Below are 13,817 nucleotides of genomic sequence, written 5' to 3'. Positions count from 1 at the left end.
GTTTCGATAAATAAACTCCGGATACACGTTAGAATAACCGACCGTCAGGTACGGTCTGAAATGGACGAAATGTCGAAAATGTTCGGCTGCTGGGCATTTAGCCACTACATAGGTATTACTTGGCATACTTAATAAGTCCAAGAGATAAGAAATCTCGCCAAGACTATTTTGGTAGTTCAGTTAATAGTTAAGTCAACTTCACTTAAACACCTTAGTATGTGAAAAAAATATCAAAATATTTAAATGACCAGAGTTGAGCGATTATTAGGCGGATTTTGAAAAACTATTAATCCCACTCACCTTTTTCTACCCTTGCTCCAGCGCTACTGACGGAGCTGACGTCGTTCGCTTCAAATCACGCGTGTATAACTGCCAGACAAGTAATGAATTTCATCCGGCACAATCTTGAAAGCGAGTTCTTAGTCTCTGATTCACGATTGTCGCAGCCAAGTAAGGAATGATTACGGAAGTGGTCGCACCAACACTTTTACGTAGATCTCTTATCTGAATTAGGAATAAACGAAGAAAAAAAAGTTTGACGCTACGCTGACATATTGACGTACTTAAAGCGTGCGTGACCTCTTTCCGTGCTTGCAACAATCACGAAATTATCGTACGACAAGAGGACTGATACGGTACACGATCTTACGCAAAAATAAGTTTCCTTTACTCACTTCTTTGCTGATATAACCCTTTTGACCTCTGTACAGGGTATGTATCGCGCTTTGTCAAAGAAGTGTTGTTTTACCCTAAGAACGAAGTAATGGCCTTCCCAAATTTAAATAAAACGAGACTTGAGTCAGCGATGTTCATGTTTACATTAAGTTTGAGGCGGTAATTTGATTTTAACAATATGGTCATGTGAGAACCCGTCAAATATCTGAGAATTAAATTGCGGACCGCAAATAGGTGGTGTAAACAAACTCACACGTAAAATGGATTTAGCACTACTGCTGGATAAGTGAATTTCATTGTTTAGTCAAGGTACTTTTCAGTTTTCAGTGCTATGTTTTCGTGCTTTCGTTCGAACTTCAGGAAATGGTTTGTCCCACATAAAAAACGTGGAGCCACTTTCCCTTTGTTCAACATATTATGCATGATGAACATGCTTGCGATACGATAATTTTTTTCCTGATGCTGGAAACTGAAGAATCAATCTCTGAAATTGGTAGCCATCACATTTAACAGAAGCGTCCGAGCTGTAATCGTGAAATTAAACGGTGTCCTGACAATTTGAGCTCACGAGCACGCTGGTAGGCACATGGCTAGCATAAATTATTGTTGTTTCCATTTTTCGACCTCAAGAGCCGTTTTTGAAAGTCCGTTTCTGTAACCTTTCTGGATATTTTCAGTCGAATTCATTAAGCAAAATCTCGGAATTTCATAAGTGATTATGAACGATAAATTCGTATCGGCACCTTAATTTAGGAAGGTTTTGTTAACACATCATCAGTTTACAGTTTGTGAACTATTACTGTGACCTGCTTGGATATTTTCTTTTTAATTAATTGTGTCACACTCTCAGAATTTCATCATGTAATTAAGAATGATAAATCCGTATATGCAGCAAAAGTGAAGCGCATTTTAAACTTTCCATACGAGTTTAGGAAACTATACTTAATTGACTTTTGATAAATTGGCCTAACTCGTTGATTATTTTATTATTTTGTAGCACCTAAAGCCCGGCTTATGACTCTGAAGGTACTGAACTTGATATATTTGATACACAAGGCACCCTTCAAGGAGGAAGGTTAGAATAAAATTGCTTTTACGACCGTTTATTGCACAGGTTTACATATGTAGATAATTGCGTAAAAAACAACTGTTATAGCTGTATTCAGAAGCATAGACATGTTGGCAATATGCTTCTGCTTTATTTTTATTGTTAGGGATTTCTTTTTATGTAACATATATCCATTCCTTTGATTTCCTCCTTAACCTTCCTGCAAATAATTAAAGTTATGTTTTGATTCAAGTGTGTGAAGATAAAACGGAAGCGTTGCAGAGCTCTCTTTCCAGATTGAATTCAGGTGAGAACATCAGTAAACTAGTTGATGTCGTATGCTTCTCCTGAATCTTTAATTTTTTTGCCCTGGTTTTTTTCACAAAGCCCCTTTCATATCTCTGTGTGCCAGCTAATGATTAAAATCTCGGTGAATAGATATGCCATATTTTAGTAGCATTCTCTTTTCAACCATGTAAAGAGATGTTACACATTTCTTTAACTAAAATATGAATCATGAAGTCAACTTAATTTCGATGAGTTTGAAACTTCATTGTACTTAGGAACACTTTCCTGGAGTATGTTACATTTATTCACTGTCTTTCTGGTACATATGATTACCAAATGTGTTGCAACCCTTTAACTCTCAAGATTTCATCAGTAATCTTCCTTACTGTCTGCCATACAATTTATGTGATGTTGTTTTGTAGAATTTGGAATTGGATCAACCAATAATCTCCTAATTGATAATTTTCTGTATTCTCATTACTTGTCTGCTTGATATTGTACTGATAGTGTAAGGAGAAATTCTGTCTTGGTCACCAGTGGGAGCAAAAGGGTGAAAATGGGGGATATCACTGTATTATGATGATTAAAATTTTCTTATCCTTTCAAGTGTAACAAAAAAATGTGATAAGAATCTGATGTTATAAAATAATGGGAAAACCTGTTGCTAGTAGCTTATGTCTGTAATGGTTAAATGTTCATGGGAAATGCTTTTCTTTGAAAGCGAGGATACAGAAGTTTTAAAAGCTGATAGAAATAAGCTGTTTGCAAGTAATGAAGAGCAAATTGACAATCATACCTTACTGCTTGACATGTATAAATATTTATGGTGTGGCTGTTGTTCTTTGTTGATCTTTGTAGCCAAAAAAGCTACTAAAGGCACTGAACTTCAATTTTTTGTGTATAAAAGGCACCCTCCAGGGTGGAAGAGTAGAAGACCATAGAATGATGTTTACCAGGCACTTGCACTTAGCACAATTATATATTTAAGCAATACTCTTCATATATAAAACTGATTACACAATGTCTTTAACCCTTTACACCCTGACATCAGTATGCATATTCTCTATACTGTCCTCTATGCATTTTTAATGTCCTGGCAAGGAGAATTTGTTGAACAATCAAGAGGTTCTTCAGTTGATCATCATCTCCTTTATTCTCATGACCTTAATGTTGATTCAGGGATGATTTTGAAAAGAAAAATTAGATGCTAGTCACTCTCAGGGATTAAAGTGTTAGTAACTGTACACATTTTGCATGCTCCTCACATTTGTTGGAAACAATAGATAATGCTGTCTGGAAAGCAAACAAACAAATGAACAGAAGACTGTAAAATGAGGTAAACTGTAAATTCAGTTTACCATAGGATAGAAGAAACATCACAGAATACTTTAGAAGAGAAACTTGGATTGTGCTAGCTAATTTCCTCCTATATTGCCCTTCATGTTTTTTATTCAAATAAAATTTAATCAGTTTAGGGTTTGCCTGCAATGTGTTAAATTACCAGAGTGGATTGATTGCCATCCCAATTAACATTCATAACAAAGTTTCATTTAACACAGAATGTTTTATGAACTATTTTCCTTTCTCTTCAATACCATTTACTATTTCCAGAGTGCAATTAAATCTCTAACTTCCAAGATCTCATAAGTAATTCTCCTTACTGTCTGCCATATAGTTCTTGTGATGTTAGTTTGAAGAATTTGGTATTGGGTCAACTAATAATCCCCTAATTAATATTTTTATTTATTCTCATCACTTGTCTGCTAGAGACTGTATTAATATTGTAAGGAGAATTTCTGTCTTGGTCATATGGTTAAAGGAAGCAGGTTATTTAAAAAAATTAAAACTTTTTGTTAGGTAATTATTTGAATATGTGAATAACATTTGATGTTTTCACATGTAACAGGATGATCAAGCTGAAGATGGTCTCAAAAAGGAGTGAACTCCACTGTAACAAATAGGTGACTAATTTGGAAACTTTAGCACTTGGTAAATACACCTTGACTTGCAATTCTGATGATTAAAGTTTGCTGGGGTTATTGGAATGTCAGTCCCTGTGCAGGAACCTTCCATGACTGTATGCTATGAGATGACTTTAGAAAAATGCATTTGTGTCAGTATATAGACATATTTTAAGTACAGTACCATGCACCCAGTAAAAAAATTATTGATTTCCTGTAATCTTTTATGTTTGAGAGAAGTTGTGGTGGTAATTGACCTTTTTTTGCCAGGATGCACAGGGTCTGAAGATTGTGATGTATATCTTTTATCCAAAGGGGATAAAAAGTAAGATATGGTCTGCACAACTCTCTTATTTAAATTTTTTAACCTATTAAGCTAAGGCATTTATATTCTTACTTTTTGCATTATTTCAACTTTGTATTAATCGTAACTGTTTACCATATCTATTTCTCTGTACCTTAAGCCCTCAAAAGTTGAAGAGGGTGAGTCAATAACCTGATTTCCTTTCTTTGGAATTGTGTGATTATATAATTTTGCTATGTGAGTTACCACACTGTAACATGTAATATTATTATTTAGATTGCATTAAATACTCTTGCTTAAACTTTCCTTAATGCATGATGTTTCTTGCCAATGTCCATACCCAAACTAAACATTGATATCTGGAAATGGTCACAAGATATGTGAGTTTTAAGGGTGGGAATCTGGAAAAGCAAGGATCCTCCTTTCATTAGGACTGAAATTAATGGGGGCCCTCCCGTTTTAATTCAAGTTTTTACTTTGACCTGCTTCCTACCCTGTAAAGTTAAGGGCACATGCGGTAGATGAAGAGAACATTTTTTGTATTTTGATCCATGAAAGTTAAATTAATTGGCATCCACGTAATGCAAAAAGCAAGAATGTAAATGCCTTAGCTTAATAGGTTAAAAAATTAAAATAAGAGAGTTGTGCAGACCATATCTTACTTTTTATCCTCCTTTGGATAATTATCAAATGAAGAATAGAAAGCCTGCCCTCTTACCACAGATAGTTCTTTTGGACATCATCTGTACAGAGCTGGTCTAATTTGTACATGAAGGTGATTGTTCCATGTAAGCTAACCTTAAAAATTAGTTGTGAAAATTTCTTGAACTAGTCGTTGTATGAATGTTTGACTCAATTATACCTCACAAGCCAACATGTAATAAAATTGAATAAATAGAAACTTGACATTTATTTGTTCTCCTATTGAGGTTTGCATCAAAATTTCAAAGTCATCTCAGGCTTGAACTACAGGTTTAGAGGAAATCTGCATGTGTTTTCAACATAAACCCCTTTCATATTGATAGTTTCCATGTTTGAAAAATGTCACTGCCTACTAAAATCCTCAGTTCCTTTGCCCTGACAGCTCAACCTCATCAAAACATTGCCAACAGGAACAATTAGCCAATTAATGATACAGAAAAGACAGCCTATTCCCAAATACACCCTCCTCAATCCTGTTAGCTTATTATGGACATGGCATTTCAAACATGGTGTATATGCCACAAATTTTCCATCCCCTGATTAATTATTTTGTAATGTTGTTTACAAGTTGTGCAAAATGGTTGGGTTGAAATATAATACAAAGACTTGCCAGTAGATAGTCAAATGAAAACTTTTTACATATCAATAAAATTTATTGTTGCGTTTCATGTTAACATGTTGCAACAACTCCAACTTCCAGTATATTCAATTAATGGCAAACATGAGAAAATATCATCTACAACTTTTTAATATAGACGATATCAACTCAACTTTTCAACTAAAGGGAAAATTTGATTGTTGTTTGGAATTGGTTTCTGTGATATAGAAATGAGATCCAGATATTATCTCAAGTTTTCTTGAAGACATCCATATTATATGCAGTTACAGTAGAGGTTACTGAATTAACTCACAGAAAATATCAGAAAAGACGTCGAGTATTTCCAGCCGGAGGACAATCATGAAACAAGAAAAGCCGAAAGTGAAAAAGTTAAAAAAAAGCCCATACGATTCTGGCGTATTGTTTTACTGACTCACTGTGTTCACGTGTATACACTCCAATCGCAAGGTAGTTTACCGTCGTTTCTTTCAATTTTGCTTCATTTTCCCAGACTGAAATTATAATTCACGCTCAATAGAATATAATTTCAACTGATATGCATATCATTTATCACCCCAAATTAAATTCAAATTACATCCGAGAAGTTTCAACCGATCAAAGCTGGAAGCTCTAGCTCAAAATATATGCACACCAAATTTCATCAAGAAATACAATTACTACTCTAGGCACTTAACCAATGCAGCAGTTTGTACCTCAAAATCAACTATTCAAATCAGAACCGTAAAGGCATGAAAAGTAAAATTGTTAGCGTGAGCCTCAGGCTCAATGCGTGCCTTTTGACAGGAAGACTGCTCCTTATCTTTTTTCCCTGGTGATCTGTTTTAGTGAGTGCCACAGTTTCACTGATTAGCTTTGTTTAAGAGAAGTAAGCTTATAAAACCATAGGATTTTTATCTCCGCCGTTAAAATGTAAGAATGGAATTATGGCACTGACTGCCTAACAAGACTTTGGAAAATTGTGATTGGCATCTAGTTACTCCGTAAAGTATCACTGATTGCTTCACCGAACACATAAGTAATGAGAATAATGGAAATGATCACCACCTTAATAATTTGTCGATTTTTAGATAAATTCTCCTTGTCAGCACCATAGGAAATGTATAACGAGCAGTATGGAGAATGTGCATACTGATGTAAGAGACTGAGGGTTTAAAAGAGGTCTCTGGTGCATACCTCTCCTTTCATAGCATTTAATCTAATAAGCTCCATGATTAACTGATGCGTTTGGCGTGGACAAAAAATAATGTAAGTAGCACTTATCACTTTATTTAAAAGCGCTTTATTGCTTTTTCAATACAGAAGGGGTAACATTTATATTGAACGCACAGCTGATAAAAGACTTCGTTACGTATGCGCTGTAACTACTGCATCACAGCCCCTTCATAGCACTTGGTAGTGAAAGTTCAATTTGATGCAAAGACGATAACTAGCAAGCCCTACGATAATATGTTCATTCTGCTTTTTAATCAAAATAATTTAATTACTGGGGCTCTGAAACGCAAATACTACAAGTGTCCATTTGTGTGTTGGCTTAAAAAAATATTCCCACACAACTAGGGCAAAAGTTAGTGTATTAAAACGAAGTCCTGTAAGAGTGAAGTCCTCAAAGTAATACTTTCTTTGCATAGCCCAGAATTAGCAGTAACCGCTTTTAACACTGAGCCTTTTGAAATTCGATGAAAAAGACAGGTAACTCGTCAAAGGACGTCTTCAAAACTTTTGGGCAAGCTGAAGGCTATTTTCAGCATCTAGCGGTCAGACGATCCTGGAAATTCCATTGCTCGTCCAAAATCACTTGGGGTCATTCATCTGAAAAAATGAAGTTAAAAAAGTTACTTTTGACGGGGTGATATTGTAAGTAGAAATTAGATGGTAGTCACACTTAGGATTCAAAGGGTTGAATCAATAAAGAGATTATGGAAACAGATTTACCTCGACATTGTCTTTATTAGAGTCTTCAGAGTCGGGCGTTTCCTAAAAACAACAACAAAGGCATGTTACTGAGATTTAAATATTTACCCTCCTGCATTCTTTCAGGTTTACCTGATAGTTCACTGCCACACATTTATACCTCTGCTTAGACGAAGGCATATTGAGATGTGAAGTGCCTAACCCATGAGCAAAACGATCTGATCTTAAATAAAAGTATGCTACTTCAAACTGAGCGCAAGGCAGCCAGCGGTTTTTATTCGCGTTCATCAATCTATGAGTTCCTTCTTTTAATATATTTGTTGCTTACCCTCTCAAACTCCTGAATATGGGCTCCTTCTTCGTCACTTGAAGAGTCAGATTCGTCATCCACATCAATTTCAGTCTAGTGACAAAAACATCTGCGTTAGAGAAATTCAGTTTTGAAGCCCTGTATCTTTAAGACCACCATCTTTGTTAGACTAGTGTGACCACCATGGCGAGGTTAGACTAGTGTGACCGCCATGGCGAGGTTAGACTATAGTGACCACCATGGCGAGGTTAGACTAGTGTGACCGCCATGGTGAGGTTAGACTAGTGTGACCGCCATGGTGAGGTTAGACTAGCGAGACCACCATAGCGAGGTTAGACTAGTGTGACCACCATGGCGAGGTTAGACTAGTGTGACCACCATGGCGAGGTTAGACTAGTGTGACCACCATGGCGAGGTTAGACTAGTGTGACCACCATGGGATCCTTCAAACGGACAGAAAAAACGAAACCAGAAAGTTCCTTTGCGAATTCGATATGACGAGCACCTCAAGAGAGTTCAGTACACAAAATGTAATCTTTTACCTGGGTGGCTGACGCTGTTTGATTATATTCACTGGAAGGTAATCTCTCAGAATATTTGATCATAATATGATTATACATCTCATGGAAATATGCACTCATCTCCATTCCTTCTTCAACCACCTCATTGTAAACTGCCTTGATAGCGTCCACGTCACGGTGGAAGTCTAAAATAAGATAGGCACGCAACGCGTCTTTAATGAACATGCAGAGCGGGGCTTGTTTAAAAATACCTTTTCCTAGATTCATGACTACCACAAGAAGCGCATGAAACGATTTTTGGCTGAAATTAATAACGAGAGATTTTGGCATTTAAAACAGCCCTAAATGTTTAGCAAGCTGTACAACAGCACAAATCCTCCTCAATTTACCAATCACAGTGCCCAGAGTTCCTAAGAGCGGATTTAATAGGCTGTCTTTTTTGTTACCTGTTGAGATGTTGACCATCAAATTTGACGCCCAGGAATTTCAGAGGGGGACACCGTTGAGCCTGGTTTACACTCTTACGAGAAACACTTTTTGGGCAATGCTTATCACTTCTTTAAATGAAACTGTTTCACAAGCTAAAGGTCACTTTCCTCAAAGTTTATAATTGATATATCCTTTTCGCATGTATTAAATTGACCTCCATCTCCTTACCAAACAAACTATGAAAAATATAATTTAACCCTTTACTCCCCCAGGTAACCAAGACAGAATTTCTCCTAACAACATCGATACAATGTCAGGCAGGTAGGTATGAGAATAAAGAAAAATATCAATTATGGGATTATTACTTGATCCAATATCAAATTCCCCAAACTAACATCATAAGAATTGTATGTTAGACAGTAAATAACATTACTAATGAGATCTTGGGAGTGAAAGGGTTAAAACCAAAATAAAAACTGTTCCATGAGCCAAATAAAAGGCAACTGGAAACTCGACTTAATCCTTCCACTGCCCAGGTATGAGGCTCAAATCTCCTCAAAAAATAACCATACATGCCATTTTTGCCGACCATCAAACACTTTGCGTTAAGTTAGGGCCATACCTCCTAGTTCAGATTTTTTTAAAATTCTCATAACTGGTTTGCCAGACATTGTTTAAAATTGTACGGGGAATTCATTTAGTGAACACTAATAGAAATCAATGTTCTTCTCACTCACCATGAGCCCTTATCAGATGAAAATACATCTCTTTGGGGCTGACGTTGTTTTCCTTCAAAAATTCTATGGCGTTCAACAGAGCTTGCACCTAACAAATCAGATCATTAAAACGACAGAACTTCTGTTGACTTCAGAACATCAAGTACAATGCCAGCACAACGGTTAAAATCTTCTGGGTTTGGTTGTTGGAAGGCTGATTAGCGATAACTCAGGGTTAAATTTCAGTCCAAGTTTCTTTATTTCTTAGTTTAAAAACCTTTTTGAGAAATTTTTCTCTACTCTTTTGAGAACATTCAGTCATCAAATTGTAAGAAAAAGATTTGGATCAATATCAGTATCTGGGCAACTGCCCGCCTACCCCTCCCCTGACCCAACATTAACCTTAACTTGTCATCAATTGATTATTGTTGGGTTAGGGGAGGGGTCGGTGGTAAATTGCCCAGATACTGATATTGATCCAAAGATTTAAATTGAATTTTCTTTTAAAGCTTCCAGATCTGAATCAAATTTCACACTAACCCTGGGTTATCTTAACCCAGCTTTGAACGACCCGGCCCTAAACAATTCCCTTGAGGTAACAGTTCAACATAAGAGAAATTCTGCAGCCTTAGCACTGTCTGTCAACAGTGTGCCTATTACGATTGTTTGCCCTTGAGGAATTTGATCCATTAAAATTTTGTGTCCCGATGTTCGATAACCCTTTACTTTTAATCAAGTTCTACCTGTTGTTGTGGGGAGATTCAGGTGCTCTTAAAAGCTGTTATCTTGAACTTTTAAACTGAGCAGAATTAAAAAGTTTGCGCATAATTTTAAGCCGCTTCCAGCCCATGGTTTACGAACGTCTATCTTAATTGTGAGGGCATGCAGGATGTTTACCTCTCCTTTCCAGCCGGCGGATCTCGCAGGTTTCAAAAGTGTGTTTGCATTCAGGAACACATCATTTTCCTACAAAAAAAAGTAAATTCATGGGTTTGAGAGACCAAGACAGTGATGACAAGGATAAAATTGATTAAGAACTGGAGTTCTATTTCAATTTCTGCTCTGAGGTTCGCGAGGAGTTCTGCATGTTGAACGTCTCTCAAGGCTCAAGATCTTTTCATCAGCATGACGTGGAAAGGTAGCATTGTGCTTGAAATAGAAACGAGGACATTTAACACTGCGCTTGATCGCGCTTGTTCTCAGACTACGCATGAGTTCGTGAATTCATTCTGCTATTTTGCAGAGGACAACTAGGAAATTGTAAAAAAAAGATTAAAAGGACCTGAAAAGCTTGCGTTTTGGTGGTTAAAACGTCCATTGCCGAGCTGAGATTTTTTCTCCCAGTCCTTTCATCTCTTTCCAACTGGGAAGAACAAGGACAGTCCTCCTACTAATACCCATCAATCTTGACCCAGGGCGTAGCCAAAGTTAAGTGGTCGATATTGAGAGATCTTCTCAGAGAATGACAAAGTGAAACGAAAAACTCACCAGCATGAGTTTCAAGGCAAGATCCGTCTTTCCAGCATGCACGCAAGCAAATACTAGGCCTCTGATCATTTCTCGGGCTTCGGTGGGAATTTCAACTGCTTTCACAGAATGGTGAAGACAGTCTTCCAAAACTGAATAAATCAACAACAATAATTTCAATAAAATTACAAAAATGTTAGTAATAATAATTATGATAATAATAATAATAATAATAGTAATAATAATAATAATAGTAATAACAATAATAATAATTATAATAATAATAATAATAATAATAAATCTTATGATAACGATAATAATAGCTTAAAAGGTTAATTTTGAATGCTCCAGTCATGGGAACTTCTTCCCATTTTCATAAGTAAGAATCCTATTGGGTCTACATATCTTTAACAATTTAGGTTTTAGTAAATTTTTATTATATTGGTTTTAGTCTTCGTCACGGAGTTGGCTACGGCTCACGCTGTCCAACCATCGTGCTTACGACCTGGGCATCCAGATGTTTTATACTGCCATAATAATAATAACAATAATGTTCTATTAAAATCCTCCTGAAATTATCATCATCATCGTTGCTTTTCTTCCTTAGAAGCCTTGCAGATTTCCTATGACGTAACCAAGTCATTATCCTTTTAATGAAACTTCTTGTCGATCTGTATGAATAATTAGGCGCTTTACATGAAGCCATTTCTCACTCCAATACCTTCAGCAGTGGCCAGGTTACTCAGCTGTTTTGTTTGTTTGTTTGTTTGTTTTCAAAATGGCGGTACCAATAAACGAAATATTTGCTAAGTGGAAGAAAGTTTTCAAATTATGATCAGGTTGTTCCTTTAACTCCCTGAACGTGATAAGTAGTGAAATTCTATTCTACATTTTGTGATGGTGGAGATCAACGTTGAATAGCTAACATACCACTATCAAATTTTTCTGTTTGACCCGTTTTGGCCATGGTGTTTAACAGCCTCAGTGCACTGCCCTGTGAAACAAAAGGACCCTCTTCCTTGGCCTGTCCAAATATTTCTAATGCAGACTTGACATCACCCCTGTGGGAAGAAAAGTTCAAACACGATAGTGACCGATGCAAAATTTTCTACAAGCTACTGAAATTTAACATCTTCCTGAAATCATAAAATGCACGCCAGAAATGAAATCAAGAGCCTCAGAAATAAAGATAAATTTAATTTTTTTTCAGGTCACGAGTAAGTATGACACAAACAGGAGAGCAAGCACCCTTCAATGAAACAATTTTCACCTGAGTTGAAAGTTACCCAGGACTTCTTTGCTCCTACTTTGACACGCTCTGTGACTGGCCCAAAACACTGGCGCCTTTCTCAACCAATCAGATTTAAAACTAGAACCAACCATGACTTGATCACTCGCTTTTTCCCGATAATTTAACACTTTTTTCTTTGAGTTCTCATTAGCTCCTTTTGATATTTTTCCTCTCTGATGGCTGTTGCGTCAACCCTTTACACCCAAAGATCAGTATGCACATTCTCCACACTGTTCTTTATACATTTCCTAAGGTGCTGACAAGGAGAATTTGTTTGCCAATCAAAAGGTTCCTTCCCTGGTGATCATTTTCCTTTATTCTCATGACCTTAATATGTGATTCAGGAGTGATATTGTGCGGAGAAATTAGACGCTAGCCACTCAAAGGGTTTAGAGGGTTAATCTACGTTTAGTTTTTAAGACACTCCATCGAAATGTGCTCTGATGCTACCAGAGTTAACTCCCAAGCTACAGTACGAGCCTCATCAAGCCTCCTTAACTAAACGGTATAAACACACCATTACGAAATATGCTTTAGAATCAACAAAGAAATTCCAATCTTTTATTTGACCTGCTGATCCCTTCAAGCATGTGCACTCTGCAGATACACTGCGAATGAATGCGCATGGAAACAGCCAAACAAACAAAAACTGAAGAGGCCAACACGAGCATACTCACTTCTGGCAGAAAGAGAACATAACCGAGGAGAAGGTTTTCGGAAGTTTTCGCACTCCCTTTTCCTCCATTTCCGCCAGCACCTTCATCTGAGAATCTGTATCACCTTGGAAAAATTAAACCAGAAACCTTACAAACCAAATGAGTCATGAAGGGGTAAGTTTTTAAAGAAACTGTGAAGTTGCTTCTGTGGGGGGGAGGGGAAGGGGTATTACAAGATAATCTGCGCATGACAACTGAGTTGATGATGGAAATAATATTGGCCTTCGCAAATAGTTAAGTCATAGCCTTGGATCAATTTCGAAAACCTGCAAAAAAAGGGGGGGAGGGGAGGGGGGAAGAAGGGGTTTCTACTCTCAAATTCAAGCAAGTCCTACCCCGTCCCGTCGTTCTCTACAATAAAAAAAGAAATATTCTTTCATAACATCGAAAGGTCACTTACCATGAAGTCTGTAGCAATACACGAGTTGATTGTAGACAAATGGAGGCAGATCTTTTTTTGTGGATATTTCCTTTACCCTTTCAAAGTACTCCAGCGTTTCTGAAAGAGTATACATTGAACATATTCCTCATCAAATGGAATCTGTTCTCATAGATATTTCACAAGGCAATAAGCTTTTATAGGCCCCACAACAAAAATGGCTCGTTACCCTAGAATAACTGCTTTCAAATCCAACCCTCAAACGATATATTTATTAATTCATTTCCTTTCTTTATTTACTTATTCACGATATTTAGACAGGCTCACCCAGCCCAGCTTTAACATTGGTTTAAATGGTGGCTTTTATAAACAATGACAAGGCCAGACCACAACACCGGTAGCTACGTTTGCTACACCTTTCTAGAAGTGCGTGGGTTCTTTAACATCAAAATGAAGGAGACGTGGCTTGAACCCTCGACC

At 36.9% G+C, this 13,817-nt stretch overlaps 2 protein-coding genes and 1 long non-coding RNA gene across 6 annotated transcripts in view; 1 reads left to right on the top strand and 2 right to left on the bottom strand.

Annotated features, from left to right (window-relative positions):
• The window catches only part of LOC149034811 (uncharacterized), a 34,662-nt gene extending 34,219 nt beyond the window's left edge, over window positions 1-443 (bottom strand). For all 3 annotated transcript variants that reach the window (XM_089193626.1, XM_089193628.1, XM_089193627.1), the window contains exon 1: window positions 301-443. The gene's annotated coding sequence lies outside the window, so the exon portion shown is untranslated. The remainder of the gene's footprint in view (window positions 1-300) is intronic.
• A 769-nt stretch (window positions 444-1,212) lies between these two features.
• LOC149034810 (uncharacterized) lies at window positions 1,213-7,524 on the top strand. 2 transcript variants are annotated; one of them, XR_016182876.1, is made up of 3 exons: window positions 1,213-1,750; window positions 1,977-2,030; window positions 2,434-7,524. It is a non-coding gene; the product is annotated as an uncharacterized LOC149034810 (long non-coding RNA). The 2 variants fall into 2 exon arrangements; XR_016182877.1 differs by having other exon boundaries at window positions 1,671-1,750; window positions 3,918-7,524.
• Window positions 6,860-13,817, bottom strand: part of LOC113686800 (leucine-rich PPR motif-containing protein, mitochondrial) — a 26,886-nt gene continuing 19,928 nt past the window's right edge. Inside the window, exons 28-37 of the mRNA XM_089193631.1 lie at window positions 13,359-13,457; window positions 12,920-13,022; window positions 11,882-12,012; window positions 10,973-11,103; window positions 10,382-10,450; window positions 9,506-9,593; window positions 8,361-8,524; window positions 7,837-7,911; window positions 7,530-7,571; window positions 6,860-7,406 (exon numbers count right to left, since the gene is read on the bottom strand). Of these exons, the coding sequence (XP_089049757.1) occupies window positions 7,389-7,406; window positions 7,530-7,571; window positions 7,837-7,911; window positions 8,361-8,524; window positions 9,506-9,593; window positions 10,382-10,450; window positions 10,973-11,103; window positions 11,882-12,012; window positions 12,920-13,022; window positions 13,359-13,457 (920 nt within the window). The 3' untranslated portion in view covers window positions 6,860-7,388. The remainder of the gene's footprint in view (window positions 7,407-7,529; window positions 7,572-7,836; window positions 7,912-8,360; window positions 8,525-9,505; window positions 9,594-10,381; window positions 10,451-10,972; window positions 11,104-11,881; window positions 12,013-12,919; window positions 13,023-13,358; window positions 13,458-13,817) is intronic.

This window comes from Pocillopora damicornis, chromosome 14 (genome assembly GCF_964200805.1).
Source record: "Pocillopora damicornis chromosome 14, jaPocDami1.2, whole genome shotgun sequence".
Classification (NCBI taxonomy): Eukaryota; Metazoa; Cnidaria; class Anthozoa; order Scleractinia; family Pocilloporidae; genus Pocillopora; species Pocillopora damicornis.
This window is presented reverse-complemented; position numbering and strand designations above follow the sequence as displayed.